The sequence below is a fragment of the Geotrypetes seraphini genome, chromosome 1 (genome assembly GCF_902459505.1).
Source record: "Geotrypetes seraphini chromosome 1, aGeoSer1.1, whole genome shotgun sequence".
Lineage (NCBI taxonomy): Eukaryota > Metazoa > Chordata > Amphibia > Gymnophiona > Dermophiidae > Geotrypetes > Geotrypetes seraphini.
Window position 1 is genome coordinate 130,631,089 of NC_047084.1, and position 23,271 is coordinate 130,654,359.

The 23,271-nt window shown below is 43.3% G+C and overlaps 1 protein-coding gene across 1 annotated transcript in view; it reads left to right on the forward strand.

The window, feature by feature from the left end:
- Positions 1 to 23,271, forward strand: part of FGF2 (fibroblast growth factor 2) — an 87,630-nt gene that overhangs the window by 24,249 nt on the left and 40,110 nt on the right. The window contains exon 2 of the mRNA XM_033938690.1: positions 4,843 to 4,946. Within this exon, the coding sequence (XP_033794581.1) occupies positions 4,843 to 4,946 (104 nt within the window). The remainder of the gene's footprint in view (positions 1 to 4,842; positions 4,947 to 23,271) is intronic.

Genomic DNA, 23,271 nt, shown 5'->3' on the forward strand with positions numbered 1-23,271 from the left:
ACCCTTGCTTTCAACCAGTAGGAAAACTCCGATGTTCTTATGGTGAAGGTTCTTTTCATTGCTGTCTAGACATGCCTTATGAATCACCTATGAGACAGCCTCGGTAGTTCAGCGAGACGGTCAGTGACACACAACTTTGGGTGATGCCTCTGGAGGGAAGGACATGTGAGAAGTCCGAACATCTGCCCGAAAGAAAGAAGAATTAGAAAACTCAAAAGTAGCATTCTGGTGTCCTCGTTTGTAAGTGGCGAACACAAATCTTATGCTGCGGCTTGTATAAGTCTTGCTTGTCTTCACTGAGAAGTATTGAGTCATCGCAGTGAAATGTAATTCCTTACCACTGTCTGACAGCAGTGAGAGAGTCTCCCTTTAGCTTTCAGCAGACGGAAAAATGATTCTGCCCCACACATTTGGACCACAAATGGGTCACACCGCAAATGTATATAAACCCACAGAAGCATGCAGCACACACTCACACACGCCAGAAACACTACAGACAGACGCCAAAGGCTTCCCCTGGACTTACACACAGCTTTCGCATTGCCTTCTTGGTCCCTGCCCCTCTCTTACATACAGGGCAGGATTAAGCCCTTTGGAGGCCATTGGCAGGCAAGTACATTGGGCCCCACGTGGTAATAAAAAAGCATTTAAAACCCAAAGGGGCCCTTAAATGCACTGCTTCTGGATTCCTTCTGCCGATTGGACAATGCACAGGAGGATAGATAAAAGTGGGGAAAGCCACAGCTTATCCCTGAAGTGGAGTAACATGGAGTCTTGATAATTTGGGGGATTCTGCAGGTACTTATGACCTATACTGGGCTAAATGACCCTTTGGTCTGACCCAGTACAGCAAATCTTAGTAGTAAGAGGCAGGAGGGATGCCAATTCCATCCTGCCTCTGGGCTGCTCTTCTTAAAATGGCAGTGCCCTGCTACTGCCCGGTGCATCCTGAGATGCACCAGATGTGGCCTCAGTACCTTATAAGGAGTTTTTTTTCCTTATATGGTACCTGGGCCCCACCCAGAGATGGGGCCTCACCGTTTTGAAAAGGGAAGCACAGAGCCAACAGGAGGGAATAGCTATCCCTTCTCCTCCTACAACTAAGGTACGTGGAGGGATGGGGGATTGGGCTCAGCCTGGTCTGGGGGAGGTTCAAGAGTCCATTAGACTGCTGGGGCCAGTGGTAGTTAGGGGGTTAGGTGGTGCTGAGAGTCCACTAGACAACTGGGGCCAGTTAGGGGATTACCTTAGCTCAGTGTTTCTCAGCTCGGTCTGGGAGTACCCCCTTGCCAGTCAGGTTTTCAAGATATCCACAATGAATATGCATGAAAGAAATTTGCATATAATGGAGGCAGTGGATGCAAATCAAGTTTATGCAAATTCAATGTGGATATCCTGAGAACCTGACTGGCAAGGGGGATACTCCAGACCCGAGTTGAGAAACACTGCCCTAGCCCAGCCCCAACTGGCCTGGGGGGGGGGTTCAAGACACCAGGGCCACTGGTAGTTTGGGAGTTGGGCTCGGCCTGGCCCAGTGGGGGAAGGATCAGGTCAGGGGGGTTTGGGACTCCACTAGACCACCAGGGCCAGTGGCAGTTAGGGGTTTGGACCCTGCCTTGGTAGGTCTGTTTGGGCTTGGGATCAGGGAAGGGGCTGGCATGCTGTGGCATGCTTTTAAAAAAAAAATAAAAAATAAAAAATTTTTTTTGACTTGACTCAAACTTTTTTGTTAATGCCTGAGCCAATTAGCAGGAAAGTTAGTTCAGAGTAATGAGCAACAAATTGCTGCTGCTGTTTTAACGTGGCATGAATTTGCATGCTCATTACTGTGAATCTTTTGAACATGGGCCCAAGGGAGAGGAATGGCCAGCCCTTATTTAAATGTCCAGTTGTGAAACCTCACCTTCAAAATGATCTAAACAGGGTGGAGTCAGTCCAGAGGACAGCTCGTAAAATCTTCAAGACTTCAAGATCTCGATACGTAGAGTTTGGAAGAGGAGATATGATGTAGACATTTCGATCCCTCCACAAAGGAGGCGAGTCTCTCAGCCGAAAGAAAGCTGTGGAACAAGGGGCTGTAGGATGACGGTGAAAGAAGATGGATTCAGGAGTAACCTCAGGAAAATTTGATGGTGGAGAGGAGGATTGTATCTCGATTCAAGAAGGTTTGGGCCGATGCCAGAGGAAGAGGAATTGATTGTAGAGCTTAAAACTAAACTAAACTAAAGCTTAACTTTGTCTACCGAGTCATCATTCTGAGAAGGCTCGACTCGGTTTACAGCAATTAAATAAACAGGGAATGATTTACAAGTGATAAATAGAAGACGATAGCAAAATTTCAAAAGAATTAATTTTCAAAATGTTTGGCAAATAGAGTCGTTTTTAACGATTTACGGAAAAATTGAAACGACCTGGAACTCCTTAAAGAAAAGGGGAGATCGTTCCAGAGTTGAGAGAGTTTAAAGACCAACGATTGACTGAAGATCTTGACGCCTTTAATCCCTTTTTTAGAGGAACGGAGAGTTAAAATTGTTGGATACCTCTTGCAAAGGAGAATCAATAAACGTTCCAAAATAAAGGAATAAGAGGATTAAGGATACCATGTAGAATTTTAAAAGAAATACAAGCGCATTTCAATTGAGTTCTAAAATAAACCGGGAGCCAATGAAGACTCTGAAGCAAAGGGGCCACATGGTCAAATTTACGTTTTCCAGTTGCATGGATACGCTCAGGGTTTTTTTTTTTTTTTTCCAGCTGATACATGGTACCCGCAGCTGCTCAGGGTATTTTCCCTAGTGAGCTCAGAACGGGCTACAGGTTAACATACATAATATACAGGGTGCCCACAAAAACACTCCTTGATTTTCAAGGGTTATTGGAATATGTTTATAAATGAGATGACAGCAAATACAAGTCCCAAAAAGCACGCTTAGCAAGATCTTGCACAAGCGTTTGCACTTTCACCCTGTAGACAGTCAGCCGGCATCTCGCGGCACACCTGGAATAGTTTGTGACACGCTTTAACCAATATGTTTTATCAGTTAAAATAAGACGCCATAATAATAATCATGAGTTTATATTCCGCAAGGCCGTAAAGTTCTATGCGGTTTACAATAGTTAAAAAAAAAACAATAAAATAAGTTGAATAGAAATAAAAAAGTTAAAAGCCAATAATTAGAGTCACTAAAATGATCAAAATAGTGCATAATAAAAAATGTTTACGAATTAGCTGCCTAAATACTTCAAAAACAGAGATGTTTTTCGATGGCTCCTAAATCCCCCAGAAGCAAAAGCAATTGTTCTAAATCCTGACCCCATAACGCTGCCTGATATGAACAAAGATTTTGATGATGCTTTTTAAGAGGCGGAAAACCAAAATTCAGATGTGAGTTTCTCTTGTGTCTGCTGGTTGCAAAAGAGAAAAAAGCTCAATTATATATTTGGGAACTAAACCAAACAAAGCCTTAAAACTTCGCCCGCGCCTCCGTTGGCAGCCAATGCAGTACTCGATAGGAGGGTGTGACGTGATTGTATTTCTTCCATCTAAAAGTCCTAAACTACCCCTCAAAGTGACTTCCCCCCACCCCATTGCAACAAGCACATTCAGTGGCGTAGCAAGGGTGAGAGGTGCCCCCCCCCCGATCCCACACCCCCTCTTCCCTTGTACCTCTAGCTGAAGTAGTTGCTTGTGGTGGTCAATAACATGCTCCTTGTGACCCCCGTTGGCTCTCCCTCTGATGTCGCTTTCTAGGGAGAGCCAACAGGGTCGCAAAGAGCACGCGGTTGAGTGCAGCGAACGAGAAGTTCAACTAGAGGTATGGGGGAAAGGAAGGGAAGAATGGGAAGAGGCGAGAAGGGGTAACGGTGGCCCAGGGCGGACTGCCCCCCCCTTACTATTCCACTGGGTGCATTAGAGTGTGAGCCCACCGAGACAGACAGGGAAAACGCTGGAGCACCTGAATAAATTCATGTAAACTGTTCTTTTTTTAAAAATAATTGTCCAACTTTGTCTTGAATCCCTGGAGGGTGTTTTCCCCTATGACAGACTCTGGAAGAGCATTCCAGTTTTCTACCAGTCCTGGATGGCTCCCACTCTTTCTAATGTACCTGGGGCAATGGGAGGATTAAGTGACTTGCCCAGGGTCACAAGGACCAGTGTGGGTTTAAACCCAAAACCTCAGAGTGCTGAGGCTGTAGCTTTAACCACTGCGCCATGCACTCCCTTGGGAAAACAGTATAGAAAACTGAATAAATAATAGTGTGAAAAGTTTTAGCCTCTGATAACCAGAGCTGGTATTGTGATGTCATAATGCCTCATTCCACCAATAAGAGCCAACCTCATCAGTGATGTCACAGTGGCTTCATTGTCCTATACTTGGCTCACTTCTAATACATTTTGATTTCTAGAGCGGTGCAGTGGTTAAAGCTCCAGCCTCAGCACCCTGAGGTTGTGGGTGCAAATCCCACGCTGCTCCTTGTGACCCTGGGCCAGTCACTTAATCCCCCCAGTGCCCCAGGTACATTAGACAGATTGTGAGCCCGCAGGAATAGACAGGGAAAAATGCTTGAGTTCCTGAATAAATTCATGCAAACTGTTTTGAGCTCTTTTGGGAGAATGGTATAGAAAATTGAATGAATGAATAAAAGTGGCTTTTCCTGGATTCTGCATTTCCTCACTTCAAACTAGGACCGGGTAATGTTCTTATTTATATCACGGGTATGTTGTACAGCAAGTATCTCTTTATTTTTCTGCAGAAGGACATATGGGGGGTTGCACCATAATATAATTTCTATATTAAAATGCAGTAAGACATTGCTAATTCATTTTCCTCTTGATTTCAGTCAAACTGCAGCTTCAAGCGGAGGAGCGGGGTGTGGTGTCCATCAAGGGCGTGACTGCAAACCGCTATCTGGCCATGAAAGAAGATGGTCGCCTGTTGGCACTGGTAAGTCATCATTGCTTTACAGTTCCCCAAAACTGGGGCCTTGATTCTGCAAAGTGCGTCAAGATTGTAGGCAGGTGTAGGCATCCTACAGCTGATAAATCAGCCAATCGGGACGCACATTTTAAAAAAAAATGCTCCCCAGGCAGGCCGCCTATATTGAAGGTGCCTCTGGGAGCCTAGGGAGGCCCGCAAGACCGGTAGCCTTAGGCGGCCCTACGCGTCTCCCTAGTAGAACGGTAGACACTTTCAATGTAGGTCCGCAAAATGCTGGCCTACATTGTAAGTAGACGCGGCCGCTATACTTATCGCAGCAAGGGATCTCTGTACCGCAATAGATATAGCAGCCACGGCCGCCTGTCCCCCCCCCCCCCCTCCTGACGATCGCCGGCAGGATGGTGCCTAACCCCTCTTGCCAGAAGGCCGCCCAACCCCCCGATCACCGGCCGCCCAACCCCTCCTGCTGGCATGAGGGTGCCCAACCTCTCCTGCCGGAGGATGCCCCCCTCCGAACTCCTCCAATACCCCCCCTGCTAACCCCCCCAGCACACTAACCTTTTAACGTTGGCCAGCCGGCCGGTTCTTCTCATTGAAATGAGGCAGGCCCGCCCCTTTCCGGCCCATCCTTGATAAGCCTAAGGCCTGATTGGCCCAGGCTGTAGAAGCCTGGCCCAATCAGGCCTTAGGCTTATTAGGGATGGGCCGGAAAGGGGCGGGCCAATCAGGCTCATCAACTTTATCAATTTTTGACAAGTCAGTGTTAGGTACTTTTGCAACCTTCACATATGGCAGTGAGACTGCTTGAGTATATGTAGTTTGAAGCAATGTTTGTTTAAAAGGATTTCCATTTTCACAATTATTGAGTATTATTGAAACACACAGTTGGGGGCTCAGTCAGTGATGGTGTGTGGAACAGAAGCAGTTGCATTGGTGCATTCTGGTATAGCTTATGACTTCACCCCCTCCCCCCATATTCACTTGTTAATTAATTTAAAAGCTAACATCTAATCCAGAATAATTGATTGAAAAAAATTGTTTGGACTGTTTGATTAGGCATTTTGTGGTTGTTTTCCTGTGAGGACTTTATCAATTTTTGACAGGTCAGAGTAAGAAAACACAACTCAGCGGTAGTCTGGTTATTCGCAAATAAAACCTTTACATAGCAACTTAAGTAGAAAAAATGCAGGATACACCATTCGGAAATCCAAATGCAGCATACCCAGTCCAGAAACATGAAATAAACCAAATCTGCACACACCACAGACTGTGATGTGGTCTCCACTCAATTTTAAGGGAGGGACCCAGATCCAAAGCGGCTGGAGGAGAGCTGACAAAATTCTTCCCACAGAGGGCAATGGATCAACCAGAGGTACAGCTAGTCAACTTATTTTAACTCCTTCACACTCTCTCTCTGTTTAGTGGTTACAGCTCCAGCCTCAGCACCCTTAGGTTGTGGGTTCAAACCCCACACTGTTCCTTGTGACCCTGGGCAAGTCACTTAATCTCCCCCCCCCATTACCCCAGGTACATTAGATAGATTGTGAGCCCACCAAGACAGATAGGGAAGATGCTTGACGCACCTGTATGTAAACCGCTTTGAGTCCCTTTCCCTTATGTCATAATACCTCGTTCCACCAATAAGAGACAACCTCATCAGCGATGTCACAATGATGTCACAATTGTTCTATACTTGGCTCACTTCTAAGATTGCATTGGAGGAGAGTGTGGTGCAGGGTTAGAGCTCCAGCCTCCGCACTGCACTCTGAGCTTGTGGGTTCAAATCCTGTGCTGCTCCTTGTGACCCTGGGCAAGTCATTTAATCTCCCCCCCCCCATTACCCCAGGTACATTAGTTAGATTGTGATCCCACCAAGACAGATAGGGAAAATGCCTGAATACCTGATTGTAAACCACTTTGATAACCTTGATAGGCAGTATATAAATATCATTTATTTAAAATTTTATATGCTGCCTAATTCATAATGCAATAAAATTATGTCATGGAAACCAGGGGATTGGACTTGTATACTGCCTTTTTGCGGTTGAACATTCAAAGTGGTTTATTTTGTACCTGGAGTAATGGAGGATTAAGTGACTGGCCCAGGGTCACAAAGAGCAGTGCTGAGATTTGATCCCACAACCTCAGGTTGTTGAGACAGCGGCGTTACTCCTAGGGCTACCAGATGTCCGGGTTTGGATAAGTTGTCAAAACCCAGCAGTTGTCCGAGTTTTGAAAACCTCGTCTCGTCAGTGCCACTTCGAAAGGGCCTCTGTGCATGTGCGCATGTGTCGCATTGCATCCGTGCATGTGCAAACGCAGACCCTCCAAACGCAGTCCTGAAGAGTCTAGGCTTGTGTGGGGTCGGGGATAGAAGGCAGAACGAGGCGGGGTGGGGCGGGGCCACACATCCTTTATTTTTTTTTTTTAACTAAAATCTGGTAACCCTAGCCACTCCTCACTCCATTGTTAGACAGGAAAGCACCCTATCCCTCAAGAGACACTTTTTCACAGAGTTATTGCATGCTATCCATAACCCTACCATTTGTGTCAAGTGAGAGCAAGAACAGACTTGCACTCTGCCATCTTTTCAAATGCTGCTCTGAAAAGACCTCTCCATGTCCCACAGAAAAGAAAATGACAGATCCCCTTACGCAGGTCCCAGGCAATATTCAGCTAGGACCTAGAAAAGTATTTTATGCAGGCCCCAGCAGACCGTATGACTTTGGGTGGCCAGCAGCAATCCAGTCAAATCCAGCTGTTCAGCTAGTGTCTGGAGGTAGCCTGGTCTAACTTAGCCATTGATGGTCAGAGTTTAAAAAAAAACGCTGACTGCCATTGGCTGAATATTGACAGTAACTTAGTCCCATGCTCTCCCGGCATGAATTGGCATTTTTTAATTTGAATCTGAACTCTAGGTCCCTGGGAGAATTCCCAGATTCTTCATGCGTAAGGACATAACTCTGTTACCTTCCTGCATATCAGAAAATACTAAATTAAATCACCCGTGCCTCTGTTGCTCAACTCAAGGCAAGCCAAATGCTGAAGTGCTAGGTAGACGCATACCTGAATGTACATTAGCTCGGATTGCCAGATGGCTTCAAGGCGTTGGATTTGATGCGTTAATGAATTTGCAGTGTGAATTTCCTCAAGGAAGCTCAAATGTGATCTGGAGTTCTAAGTGACCGAAGGCACCCTGTCATGTGTTACTCCCGACACACCATCTACCCGATTCGACAGGGAGATGGTGGGGTTCCGAGGCTTTCTCCTCCTCACTTCTATACTCTGGTGGTATTGTAATTTGAGATATTTGGCATATAGCATACAGGTTTGGTTGCATTCATGCCGTCCTAATCCTGTGCCACATATTCCAAAATTTATTGTTGACACCCGCACTTTGGTCATTGTGGTTTATTCTTTATTTGCTTGAGTTTTTCTTACTACGTCTCTTAAGAATCCCTCCTTTTAACTCTCAGACCTGGCTTGTAGTCATGGTACAATGAAGCTGTTTTTGAATGAATACTTTCTATTCAACCACTTCAGTCATAATTCCTTCCAAAAGCAACATACCAAGTCTGAAATGATTACAGGTTAATTCTTTTTCTCAATGGCTAGGGAGATGACTGTACGTAGAAATAGTTGGGCATTCCAAAGAAATTTGGACTCGATGGACTTCTGGTTGTCTTTCATTCCAACTAAGTGACTCTGACCTGATGCCAGATTACGAGTCTTGTAGGTTAAAAATAGAACCTTTTTTTTTTGTGTTTGTGTCAATAAAGCTTATTTTTCTGAAGTCATAGAGGAGAGGACGTGAAAGTTAAACATTGCTAGTTGCCTTATTAGCTGCCAAACCAAGGTTTGATTAGGACTTTAATGCACAGCAGACTTCTTATCCCACAAGGCAATGGCACGGACCCAGTTACCCGTAGCAACACAACCCCAAGACAAATATTAGAAATCCTGCTGTGGTAGTGAAAGTTTTCAAATGGGGGAAGGTGGTTTGGATTTTCTGGGATGTTTAGAACTTTTTGAAAAGTTCTAGGTGCTTCATGAAACGTTTTAGGCTCCATCAACTAGTTTTTGAAAATTCTTCTCACCAGATATTTTGCAGAACAATACTGAAAGAAGTTTGACTCTTAAGACAAGGCTGCCCCAGATCAACAGATCTAATCAGATGCCACCAGGTTGTCAGAGTTTGTAAAAACAATCTGCAGCATCCACTATCTCCTCTTCTTCCTAAGAGATCCCATGTGCCTTCCCCATGTTTTCTTGATTTCAAACACAGTCTGTCTCTACCACCTCTGCCGGGAAACTATCCCAAGCATCTACCACCCTTTCTGTAAAAAGTAATTTCCTTATATTACTCCTGAACCTCTTAACTTCATCCTATGCCCTCTCACTCTGGAGTTTCCTTTCAATTGAACATAAGAACATAAGAATTGCCGCTGCTGGGTCAGATCAGTGGTCCAACATGCTCACTAGTCCGCTCACGCGGCGGCTCCCAGGTCAAAGACCAGTGCTCTAAAATGAGTCCAGCCTCACCTGCGTACGTCCCAGTTTAGCAGGAACTTGTCCAATTTTGTCTTGAATCCCTGGAGGGTGTTTTCCCCTACAACAGACTCCGGAAGAGCGTTCCAGTTTTCTACCACTCTCTGGGTGAAGAAGAACTTCCTTACGTTTGTATGGAATCTATCCCCTTTTAACTTTAGAGAGTGCCCTCTCGTTCTCTCTACCTTGGAGAGGATGAACAATCTGTCTTTATCCCTTCAGTATCTTGAATGTTTCAATCATGTCTCCTCTCAGTCTCCTCTTGTCAAGGAAGAAGAGGCCCAGTTTCTCCAGTCTCTCACTGTACGGCAACTCCTCCAGCCCCTTAACCATTTTTAGTCGCTCTTTTAGTCTGGACCCTTTCGAGTAGTACCGTGTCCTTCTTCATGTATGGCGACCAGTGCTGGACGAAGTACTCCAGGTGAGGGCACTCCATGGCCTGGTACAGCGGCATGATAACCTTCTTGGATCTGTTCGTAATCCCCTTCTTTATCATTCCTAGCATTCTGTTTGCCCTTTTCGCCGCTGCCGCACATTGCGCGGATGGCTTCATTGACTTGTCGATCAGAACTCCCAAGTCTCTTTCCTGGGAGGTCTCTCCAAGTACTGCCCCGGACTTCATGTATTCGTGCATGAGATTTTTGTTACCGACATGCATCACTTTACACTTATCCACGTTGAACCTCATCTGCCATGTCAATGCCCATTCCTTGAGCCTGATTATGTCACTTTGTAGATCTTCGCAATCGCCCTGCATCTTCACTATTCTGAATAACTTTGTATCGTTAGCAAATTTAATCACCTCACTCGTCGTGCCAATGTCCAGATTGTTTATAAAGATGTTGAAGAGCACGGGTCCAAGCACCGAGCCCTGCGGCACCCCACTGGTGACACTCATCCAGTCTGAGTATTGTCCATTTACCCCCACTCTCTGCTTCCTATGGATTCATGTGCATTTATGCCATGTAGGTATTTAAATATCTTTGTCAGTTGGTTTTAGAACCCACATAGATGGGGTCATATTGGACTTAGTGCTTACAAATGGGGAAAGGGTTTCTGATCATCTGGCATCCAGTGATCACTGCATGGAAAGGTTTAATTTTAAGATGGATATAGAGAGGGCTCATTCAAAAGTGTTCTAGGTTTAAAAAAAAACTAACTTTGTTTGGATGAGGGATTACGTCAAGGAATTGTTGTCTGGATGGGAACATCTGGAAGAAGTAGAAATGCAGTGGGCAAAACTGAAAGGAGTTATTGTAAGGGCAACAAAACCTTTTTGTAGGCAAGTAAATAAAAGTAAGAGGAAAAGAAGGCCCTTTGGTTCTCAAAAGTAGTAGCTGAGAAGGTAAGGAATAAGAGGTTAGCTTTCATAAACTACAAAAGATCGCAGAAAGAGGAAGATGGGCAAAAATATCTGGAAAAGTTAAGAGAGGCTGGTCTTGTAGTCAGGAAAGCAAAGATGCAAATGGAAGAAAAAAAATAACTGACACGGTAAAACAGGGAAACAAGACATTTTTTTTAGATATATTAGTGATAGGAAGAAGTGCAAAAGTGGCATTGTGAGACTCAAAGGTGAAGGGGAGGAATATGTAGAAGCTGATAAAGAAAAGGCCAAATTGCTTAACAAATATTTCTGTTCTGTGATCAAGGCTAAAGTGCCGGGAGCTGGACCGCAGAAGACAAACGTGAATATGGATTGGGGAGTAATAGACCCTGATCGGGGTTGTGTTCATGAGGAGCTAGCTAAAATAAAGATATACAAAGCGATGGGGCTGGATTGTGTACATCCGAGGGTACTGAAGGAGCTTAGGGAAGATCTGATAACTCCACTGACTGACCTTTTCAACGAGTTTCTAGAGTTGGGAGTGGTACCGGAGGACTGGAGAAGGGCAGATGTGGTCCCTCTCCACAAAAGTGGAAGTAAGGAAGAAGTAGGGAATTACAGGCTGGTAAGTCTGACTTCTGTGGTAAGTAAATTAATGGAAACACTTTTAAAAAACAGAGAATAGTGCAATTTCTGGAATCCAGTGGATTACAGGATCCAAAGCAAAATGGATTCACTTGAGGCAGGTCTTGTAGACAAATCTGATCAAATTTTTTGATAATTGGATAGAGGGAGTGTGCTAGATATGGTGTATTTAGATTTTAGCAAAGCCTTTGACAGTGTTTCACACAGACGTCTAATAAATAAACTGAGTGCCCTTGGGATGATTCCCAAAATGACGGGCTGGTGAGGAACTGGTTAAGTGGAAGATGACAGAGGTTAGTGGTCAATGGAGATTGCTTTGAGGAAAGGAGAGTTACCAGTGGTGTGCCTCAAGGTTCTGTTCTTGGGCCTGTTCTTTTTAACATTTTTATAAGCGATATTGCTGAAGGGCTGTCGGGTAAGATTCGCCTTATTGCGGATGCTGCCAAAAACTGCAATAGAGTAGACACGGAGTGAATAACATGAAGAAAGACTGGTGAAGCTTGAAGAAGTGTCTGAAGTTTGGCAGCTAAAATTTAATGCTAAGAAATGTAAGGTCTTGCATTTGGGCTGCAAAAACCCAAAGAAACAGAACAGTTTAGGGGGTGAAGAATTTATGTGCGCGAAAGAAGAGCAGGACTTGGGTCTGATTCTATATGATGATTTTAAGGTAGCCAAACAGGTTAAAAAGGTGATGGCAAAAGCTAGAAGGATCCTAGGGTGCATAGGAAGGGGTATAGTGAGACTCTGGGGAGACCTCATTTAGAATATTGGGTACAATTCTGGAGGCCAAACCTTCAAAAAGATATAAAAAGGATGGAGTTGGTCCAGAGGAAAGCTACTAAAATGGTGTGTGGTCTTTGTCATAGGGCATATGGAGATAGACTTAAAGATGTCAACATGTATACTCTGGAGAAAAGGCAGGAGAGGGGAGATATGATAGAGACATTTAAATACCTACGTAATATAAATGCGCATGAGTCGAGTCTCTTTCATTTGAAAGGAAACTCTGCAATGAGAGGGCATAGGATGAAGTTAAGAGGTGATAGGCTCAAGGAAATACTTTTTTACAGAAAGGGTGGTTGATGTGTGGAACAGTCTCCCGGAAGAGATGTTGGAGGCAGGGACTGTGTCTGAATTCAAGAAAGCGTGGGATAGGCACATGGGATCCCTTAGAGCAGTGGTCTCCAACTCAACCCCTTTGCAGGGCCACATTTTGGATTTGTAGGTACTTGGAGGGCCGCAGAAAAAATAGTCAATGTCTTATTAAAGAAATGATTTCCAGTGATTTCCAGAATCCATTTCAAATGCTCCTGCCTGGCTTTTAAGATCATTCACGGCATCCTTCCTCCCTTAATCCCACTATCTTATAACTCCTCGATTCCGACTCTACGAGACCCACCCAAAGGTATAAATTATCCTTCCCCTCTCTACACGGCATTCGCTATGCAGGCAAACTGGGAAAATCCCTTCTCTTCAGAATCACAGGTCTTTGGAACGACCTTACTAGCCCGCTGCGGAACCTGGGCTCCCTCCAATTATTCCGCAAGCAACTGAAAACCTGGTTTTTCACTAAAATGTAATTCTATCCCCCCTTACTCTTCTCTTCTATATATAAGTTCATGTAAACCTTTTTTTTCCTTCTCTTCCTATATTTTAAGTTCTTGTAAACCGTGCCGAGCTCCACAACATCCGTGGAGATGATGCGGTATATAAACTTAAGGTTTAGTTTAGTTTATTTTAGTTTAGGTAAAAATCTTTATAGTATATAAATCTTTCCTTTGAGCTGTCTTAATAATAATATTGTCATTTATAGCTAAAGAGACATATGATCAAGAAACTGTTTTATTTTTCTTTTGTGATTATGATAAACATACAGAGGGCCTCAAAATAGTACCTGGCGGGCCACATGTGGCCCCCGGGCCGCGAGTTTGAGACCACTGCCTTAGAGGAAGAGATAATGGTTAGTGCGGATGGGCAGACTGGATGGGCCATTTGGCCTTTATCTGCCCTCATGTTTCTATATCTCCTCCTCCTGCCTTTCCTCCGTGAAAAGCTGGCCTATAGTTGTCTAGATTCTACAGGAGCCGAAACACACCTTGGAATCCCTTTGCATAGAAATTCCATGTGTAAAGGGGAAAAGGATAGCGATAGGAATGTACTACCACCCGTCTGATCAGGATGAATAGACAGATGCTGAAATGTTATCAGAAATGAGTGAGGCTAACAAACTGGGTAACACAATAATGGGTGATTTCTACTCCTTCAATATTGACAAGGTAAAAATGTAACATCGGGGCATGCTAAGGAGGTAAAATTTCTTGATGAAATCATGGACTGCTTTATGGAACTGTTGGTTCAGGAACCAACAAGAAGCAAAGCAATTCTAGACCTACACTTCTCCCTCCGGATTCGCGGGGGATAGGGGCAGAGCCGGACCGCGAATGGCGAAAAACCGCGAATATCCGGCTCTGACCCACCCCTGCCTCCTGCCCACCTTCCAGGCCTTACCTGGTGGTCTAGCGGGCTTTCGGGGCAGGAGTGATCTTCCTACGCTCCTGCCCCGTGCAGATCGCCATTAGGAAATGGCTGCTGTGAGTTCCCGTACTCTCTCGAGACTATGACAGGAACTCCCTACAGCTATTTCTTAATGGCGATCTGCATGGGGCAGGAGCGTAGGAAGATCGCTCCTGCCCCGAAAGCCCGCTAGAACACCGACTGGGATGCCGGGGGGAAGACTTAACGATGTTTTTTTTTCTTTTTTCCCCCTCCCCAAAAAATCTCGAATATGTGAAATCGCAATTGCCGAAACCGCAAATGGGGAGAGGGAAGTATAGTTCTTAGTGGAGCGTATGAATTGGTAAGGGAGGTAATGGTGCTGAGGCTGCTTGATAACAGTGATCATAACATGATCAGATTTGATATAATCCCTTAAGTTCACAGAGGAAATCCAATACAACAGCATTTAACTTTGAAAAAGGGAGACGAAGACAAAATGAGCAGAATGGTAAAAAAGAAACTTAGAGGAGCAGCTGCAAAGGTCAAAAATTGACATCATGTTATTCATTAGTACCATCCTAGAAGCCCAGACTAGATATATTCCATGTATTAAAAAAGGAGAAAGGAAGACCAAACGGCAGCTGGCATGGTTAACGACTGAGGTGAAGGAAGCTTTTAGAGATTAAAGCGAATCCTTCAGAAAACGGAAGAAGGATCCGAGTGAAAGTAATTGTAAACAGCACGAGAAATGGTAAGTCAAATGCTAGGTGCTAATGAGGAAAGCAAAGAGAGAGAGACCTTGAAAAGAAGATTGCATGGGAAGGTGTCACACTGCAGGACCTGCCTAGCTTGCAAGTGGCCTGCATGGTGTCTTTTCTGAGGCCTTGGCGTGGCTTCCCTAGGAAGAGGGAAGTCTCTCTTCAAGTAGGTAGGAAGACTCATGCACTATTTCACCAAGTCAGAGCGCCGTTTGTAGAAACATGGAAACACAGGCCAGTGTAGTTCTTTAAACAAAATCAGATTTTTATTGTTGGTTTGTCAAGCCAGGATTGAACTTTCCAAAACAGAATCAGTCTTTCAGAGAACATAAGTCATTGTTGCAGTTCAACAGGGGAAAAAAAATGAAAGCAATTTTTCTGCATAAAGTTATTATTTCCAAAGTTCAAAAATTCACACACCTTCTCCCCCCCCGGTATGAACAATCCTTGCTCCATTATGGTCCTTTCAGGTATGAGTATTTTATGAAAGTTATTACTTCAATATGGAAAAGTTCACAGGCAAAAGAAATTAGCTCAGCGCTTCCTTGAAACAGGGAAAGAGCACAAAATTTAAACCCCAGCTTGGGAGCTCCAGACACACTCAGCCCAGTGTTTGTTCAAACTTTTAAACAAATAACACAGCAGGGAGTCTTGAGATTAGCTTTCAGTCTTAGGAAGGCAAAGGCCTATCACTCTCTTGCTCTTTAATTAGAGTCAGCTGTACACAGTTCCCTCCCTGCAAGAAACAAACTGTATTGCTTCAGTTTACAGATACTACTGCCTCAAAGACTGATATCCATACTTTCTGTATCAGTCTGTACTTCCCCAAAAGGGTATCTATTAATTCTTCTATGACAAGTACTCAGTCATTTCTACATCATGACCCTTGCCTGTTTGAGGGGAATAACTCCTCCCTTCCACCTCTGGCTTGGCTGCTGACCTTTCCTCAGGTCTGTTCTCCTGCTGTCTGGCTTGCCAGTTCTCCCTCTCTTTTGCTCTCAGAGCACTGAGCTTAAATGGCGCTAAGCCCCGCCCTTCTCTCCTGGGAAAGAGGCTTAGCTCCAGCTCATCCAGGTAGTGAGCCTGAATTCCCCCTACTGGGTAACCAGGGCTGAGCTTTTCTTAAAGGAGCATGATTCCATTTCCTGTCCTCATGAACCTTACCAGGTTTTCTACTTCTTTTAAATCTGGAAGGTACATACTACTGAGGAACCTTATACTGCTGCCATTCAATAGCTGATTCAGGATTTGAGGGATAGTCAGCCCACTCTAACTCCTTACTGTTTACTTGGTCAGCTCTTCTGACCAGGGACCGTGCTTTCCTTTCCCTAATTCCTGGGACAAAGTCAGAGCCCACTGTGGGTTTGTCACAAAGGAAAAACACATAGTAAAAACTTTTTTTTGATATATTAAAAGCAAGAAGCCGGGAAGATAATCTGTTGGACTGCTAGATGACCGAGGGGTAAAAGGGGTCTCAAGGAAGACAAGGCCATAGTGAAGAGATTAATTGAATTCCTGGTTTAGCTATAATCCTCCGTGACCACTTCCAGTTCCAAACTCTCAACTCTAAACTAACCAATGACCTGGAAATTCTCACCTGCAAACTAACCAAAGAAGACTGTAAGGATAATCTGATCGTTACAGTATTCTATACACCCCCTAACAAATGGAACCTAGCAAAAGAAGATCTCTACAAATTCCTCCTCACAAACTCGGTAGCCGGTGCCTATAATCTTCTTGCTGGCGATGTCAATCTACACCTTGAGCAGGAAGAGAATTCCAATGTTGCAGATTTACTTTCCTTCCTCACATCTCTAGGTTTTTCCAAACCTCCCCCAACAAAAACCCACAGGAAAGGTTACCACCTAGACTTGATCACATTTCTTTCCAATGCCCCAACTTCCCCGAGCATAAGTCTTTATGGTGAAGCCTGGGCCAACACCCCCTGGTCTGACTACCTTCTATGCAATTTTAAATTACACTGGCTCAAAAATCAAACCAAAAGGCATCCAAAGATCAACCACAAAGATAAAATGACTTGGACAAGAGGTCAACCAAACCCATTAGAATTTTTGTCACACTATAACGTAATATCCATCCCCGACTTAGACACAAACTTCATCCTAGAATGGAATAATTTCAGCAATCAGGTCCTAAATGACATTGCACCACTGAAAGTTTGTAAGAAAAGACACCGTCCATCAAACAGCTGGTATGATGCTGACCTATTAGCAATTAAACAAGAAGTTCGCAAAGTAGAAAGAATATGGTGCAAATCAGGAAAAGATAATGACAGATACACCTGGCGCCTAAAAGTCAAAGAGTACAAAAGAATGATTAAAGATAAGCGCTGCAAACACTACTCCCAAATAATCAACTCTCCTTCGCTGAACAGCAAAGAACTCTTTAGAATAGTCAATTCCTTATTTGATGTCGTTCTCCATGTACGTTCCCACTCAGATCTTCCATCCTCTGCTACAAACCTAGCCAACTACTTCGCCACTAAAATTAGTAATCTGAAAATGTCTCTCACTGCTACAAACGCTGACCCATCAACCAATCCACCTGCTCTAGAAAATGAAGGCTCAACTACAGTCATGAACTGAACTCATTTCGAAAACCCAGACTGGAACCAATTCCTCAAGTTCTACTCTAAATACGCTAAATCCAACTGCCTGCTAGATAACTGTCCACCGACTATCATGAAAACAGCCCCCTTCCCATTCAAAGCCAAACTTTTCCACTGGGTTCTCTTTGCTTGTCCACTGGCTACTTCCCAATAGAACTCGGCCACATTCTTGTGACTCCAATCATCAAAACCCCCAAAGAACCAATCTCATCAGCCGCCAACTACAGACCCATTGCCAACATACCTCTCTTCCTTAAAGTAATGAAAGGCCTAGTCAATCATGACCTCATGACATACCTAGAGAAGTTTAACATTCTTCACGACTCCCAGTCAGGATTTTGCACCAACTTCAGCACAGAAACTGTCTTAGCTTCGTTAACTGACCACCTCTGAGGAAAAAGCACACTGGTACTTCAGTTTGACTTAAACAGTGCCTTCGACCTTGTAGACCACGACATTCTGATCAGTTGCCTCGATTCTATTGGCATTTTGGGACAGGTACTAACCTGGTTCACAGGCTTCCTAAAAAACCGCACCTACCAGGTTCACAGCGATGGAACCTTTTCCCATTCTTGGAGTAACCCCTGCGGAATTCCACAGGGCTCCCCTCTCTCTCCAACTCTATTCAACATCTACATGGCATCACTTGGTCATATGTTATCCGCCTTAGAATTGAAATCATTCATATATGCAGATGACATTACAATTATCATCCCCATAACCTCTTTGACAGAACAGACTGAACAATTCACCTCATCCATTCTCACTATGGCAGAACAATGGACTACACAATTCAAACTAAAACTAAACCCAGGAAAAAAACAAACTTTTCCTCGCAAGTCCCAACCACAAACCAACGAAGACCTCTCTGAAATTAAACGGGCTAACCTACCCAATCAATGCCACCACTAAAATCCTTGGAGTCATCCTAGATCGATGCCTGACTTTTGAAGACCGTACCAATGCTCAGGTTAAAAAATGCTTCTGCTCCCTCTAGAAACTCCGTACCATCAAACCATTGACTTCCTCTCCTTCCGATTGCTGGTCCAGTCTCTAATCTTAAGTACCTTAGACTACTGCAATATCATATATCTAGGATCCTTCAAGAAAAACATCAAATACCTGAGAATCATCCAGAATACTGCCGTCTGCCTCATTTTCGGTCTCAAAAAGTCGGAACATGTAAGTCCATTCTACCGAAAACTTCACTGGTTGCCGAAGGAAGCAAGGATCATCTTCAAGTTCGCCTGCCTTTGCTTCAAAACCTTAACGGGTTCATCCCCGATCTACCTGTCGCACCATTTTGTGTTTCCAGGCACCACCTGCACACGTAGCGCCTACCTATTTGCCTTCTCCTCCCTGAAAGGCTGTGTCTACAAGTGATTCCTTGATAGAACACTGTAATTCCAAGCTGGCAAATGGAATAAATGTCTAACCACCCTCATTTCAAGTGCTCCCTCTTACCAATCCTTCAGGAAATCTATTAAAACCTATATCTTTGATAAATTTCTCTGATCCCTCCCCACCCTGCTATATCACTGAAATTACCTGCTGTCTAATATCCCTCCTATACAAAAACTTTATTTCCTTAAAAGAACTATGATGGAAAAGAAAGAAGAGGAAGAACAAGAACAGTTAGAAATCTCTGAGCTACTGGAATCATCTGAAATTGAAATTCTGGGTCGTGCTACTTTGATAGTATCTTTTGTTTTTCTTTCAAGATAAGGACATGATTTTGAAATTATATTTTAATTTGAAGCAGAATTTCTATTTGGGGGGAAAAATTTATATTTTTCCTGATGTTTCACGATGGACTCAGATTCGAAGGAAGGAATTTATTCAATATAGATCTAAGGTTATTTCTTTGGGAGCTTCTTTTCAGTTGAGGTTTCCCTGTAAATGTCTTATAAATTACCAACAAAATAAGTATATTTTCTTTGAACCAGAACAGCTGCGATTTTTCCTAGAAGGGAAAGGGATTTTCGATGCTCCTTAGGAAGTACAGGTTTATTCACGTCTGTTAATATTAGCCAAGGTTAACTGCTCTATTCTTTAAACATTTGTATTTGTTTCCCTTTTTCCTGGAAGGGTTTATTTACTTACTTTGTTCTCCCAATTGTGGACTATATATTAAGTTTGTGGAAAGTTTGTGTCTCAATGATATCGATGATATTTTTTCTAATTTTCTTTTCAAAGTTAATTCTTTGTCTGTAATTAATTGATAATAAATAAAGATTTAAAAAAAAAAGAAATTACCTGCTGTACCTCTGACATATTTCCGGTTATATCTAACCTCTCTTGGCTCACCAATATAATTTGAAATCTGTTACCAATGTACTTGACAATACTTTCTGTAACATCGCTGTATATGTACAGTCTCTTCCTCTGTAAACCGCTCTGAACTGTTTGTGGTATTGCGGTAAACAAAAATAAAGTTATTATTATTATTGTGGCGAGCTGCAGGCATCGACTGAGACGGACCCTTGACGTCACGCCGTTCTTTAGATATATTAAAGGGAAACAGCCGGCTAGGGAAGAGGTGGGACCACTGGACGACGGAGACCTGAAGGGAGCGTTGAAAGGAGGCAAATTCAAAACTAATGCTAGGAAGTTCTTCTTTACACAACGTGTGGTGGACACCTGGAATACAATTCCAGAGGAAGTTATAGGACAGAGTACAGTACTGGGGTTTAAGAAAGGTTTGGACAAATTCCTGCTGGAAAAGGGGATAGAGGGGTATAGATAGAAATTTACTGCACAGGTCCTGGACCTGTTGGGCCGCCGCGTGAGCGGACTGCTGGGCGCGATGGACCTCGGATCTGACCCAGCGGAGGCATTTCTTATGTTCTTATGTCACCGGGTCCGTCTCGAATTGGATTCAAAGTGTGCCGCCGCCGCGGACAGACCGGGAGCAGGAGAACCTATCTGGGGGAAAGGAGAGTGTGCTGTAGTGGCTACCCCCGTGCTTTCCACAGCAGCGGCTTTTCTTTTTGTTGGTAGCGAGCTGCCTTGACGTCACCGGGTCCGTCTCGAATTGGATTCAAAGTGTGCCGCTACCGCGGTTGCGGCCGCAGGGTGTGGCCGAAGGGGCGTGCCCAAAGCGGCACGCCAAGCCCCTTGGGAGCCCCTTGGAGCCACGAGGAGCCGGGGAGCCGGATCAGAACGTTTATGGTAACTTCATATAATTAATGTTGGGTCAGCATGGGGAAAAGGAAAATTAAACCAAAGAGTTCAACTCCAGCTATTTCTGGCCCCTTGGATAGGCATTTAACATTAGTGACTGGAAACTCTGCTATAGCACCAGTTAATATGAATTCTTCTTTGTCTGGTGCTTCTATGAGCCCTCTTGAACGATCTCCTCCCCTTCATCCAGTATCCGGTGATAGCAGGAATTTATTCCGAACAGGTGGTAACCCCCACTCAGATAAACAAGTTGGTTTTCTCAGAAATACCTAAAGTTTTGGATTTTGCTGGTCTAGTGGAGGAACAATCGCCTACGGGGGAAGCACAAGATATTACACTCAAAGATTTGTGGTTAGGTATTACTAGGACTGAAGGGTTTCTTAGGTCAACGATGAAACAAATGGGGGATTTTTCACAATCTGTATCTTGTAAATTAAAAAATGTGGATTCCAATTTAAGTTGTTTGGACAAACATTTAAATGCTACGGAAGCTCAATGTAACACATTACAAGCTGTCTCAGTCTCAGCTGTTAAAGATTCTACTGTGATACATGCTAAAATAGAATCTATGGAAAATATGAATAGAGCGAGAAATCTCCGCTTGGTCAATTTCCCTGTAACTCATTTATTATAACCTGAAATTTTGTTAAAAATTTTTTTAAAGAAATACTGGGGCTGCCCAATGCGGAGAATTTTCCAATAAATAATTATTATTATGTACCTCAAAAAAAAAAAAAAAAGAATCTGCCCAAGAGGTGGACCGTCTGGTCGCTACAGAAATTAATTTAACTGAATTTTTGGAAGACACTCAAGATGTGATTCAGAGTCGGTCCACCCTGGTGATAACATGCATGAGTGAGATAGATAAAATGTTAATCATGAAACTTTACTTTAAAAATAGGTTAACCAAATTTTGTGGTGACTTAGGATTTTTCCTGACGTTTCTAGAGCTACTCAGTTTAGAAGGAAAGAGTTTTTGAAGTTAAAGCTTAGAGTCTTGGCCCTAGAGGCATCTTTTTATTTAAAATTTCCCTGTAAATGCTTAGTTAAGTTACATGATGTTGAATGTATTTTTTGGGATCCCATTCAACTGCAACAATTTTTGGTTGCGCGCGAGCAGAAATAGTATTATTTTTTACTGTATTGTTTCATTCCTAAGATTTTGAGGAGGAATGTATCCCTATAACAGTAAGGAGTGATACAAGGTTCGCAAAGGCGAGCTGAGAATCTTTCCTTTATGTTTTCTTTTACTTTTTGTTGTATTAGTACCCTGCTCCCCTGTTTTGTGGGCTTAAAAAGGATTTATGTATAATGAAATTATGTATTTTGATTGTAGATTTCTCTTTTTTTTCCTCTTATTAATGGATAATATATTATTTAAATTATAATAAAAAACTTATTGAACTATTATTATTATTTTAGTCTTCACTAGAGATGATATGGAGAAGTTACCAGTGCCAGAAATGGTATTGAAAACTGATGAATCAGAGAAACTCAAACAAATCTATATAACACTGGAAAATGTAATGGGTCAATTTGATAAATTGAACAGTAGCAAATTCCTTATTTCAGTCTTCACTAGAAATGATGTAGAGGAGTTACTGGTGCCAGAAATAGACTTGAATTCTGATGAACAAGAGAAACTCAAACAAATCTCTGTAACATTGGAAGATGTAATGGGTCGATTTGATAAATTGAACAGTAGCAAATTGCCTGGACCAGATGGTATACATTCCAGAGTGCTGATAGAATTGAAAAATGAACATGCAGAGCAATTGTTAGTAATTTTTCCAGCATCGTTCTGGAAGACTGGAGGGTGGCCAACATGATGCAGATTTTTGAAATGGGTTCCAGAGGTGACCTGGGAAATTATAGACTGATAAAAGCAATGGAAATAAAGCCCAGATGCCTCAATCTGTCCTCTTTACTTCCATTGCTTTCAATGGAAGTAAAATCTGGATTTCTCAATCCATCCTTCTTTTTCTGCAGCCATATGGTAACCCTAGCGAGACTGGGACAATGGGCATCAAAATGGCAGATGACGATTAATGTGAGCAAGTGCAAAGTGATGCATGTAGGAAAGAGGAACCCGAACTATAGCTATGTGATAATGGGTTCCATGTTAGGAGTCACCATCCAGGAAAAGGATCTAGGTAAAATCGTTGAGGATACTTTGAAACCCTCAACTCAATGTGCATTGGCGACTGAAAAAGCAAATAGAATGTTAGGAATTATCAGGAATGGAATGGAAAACAAAGATAAAAATGTTATAATGCCCTATGGTTCGGCCGCACCTCGAGTACTGTGTGCAATTCTGGTTGCCGTATCTCAAAAAATATATAGTGGAATTAGAAGAGGAATCAGAAGTGGGATTAGGGAGAGGGTGGTGGAATGTGCTCCCGAGGGAGGTGGTGGAGAGGAAAATGGTGACAGAGTTCAAAAAAGCGTGGGATGAACACAGAGGTTCTCGAATCAGAAAAAATGAAGGCCAGTACTGGTTCGACTTGCATGGTCTATGTCCGTATATGGCTGTTTGGTTGAGGTTGGGCTAGGAAGGGCTGGTTTAGATGGGCTGGAGTGAGCTTAGATGGAACCTATGTATAGAACTGGGCAGAGCTTTAGATTCTGGCCCAACAATAGCTAAGAAGGATAATTTAAATTTAAGTTAGTAATTAAAAGAGTGGGTAGGGTTGGGCAGACTGGATGGACCATTTGGGTCTTTATCTGCTGTCATCTACTATGTTACTA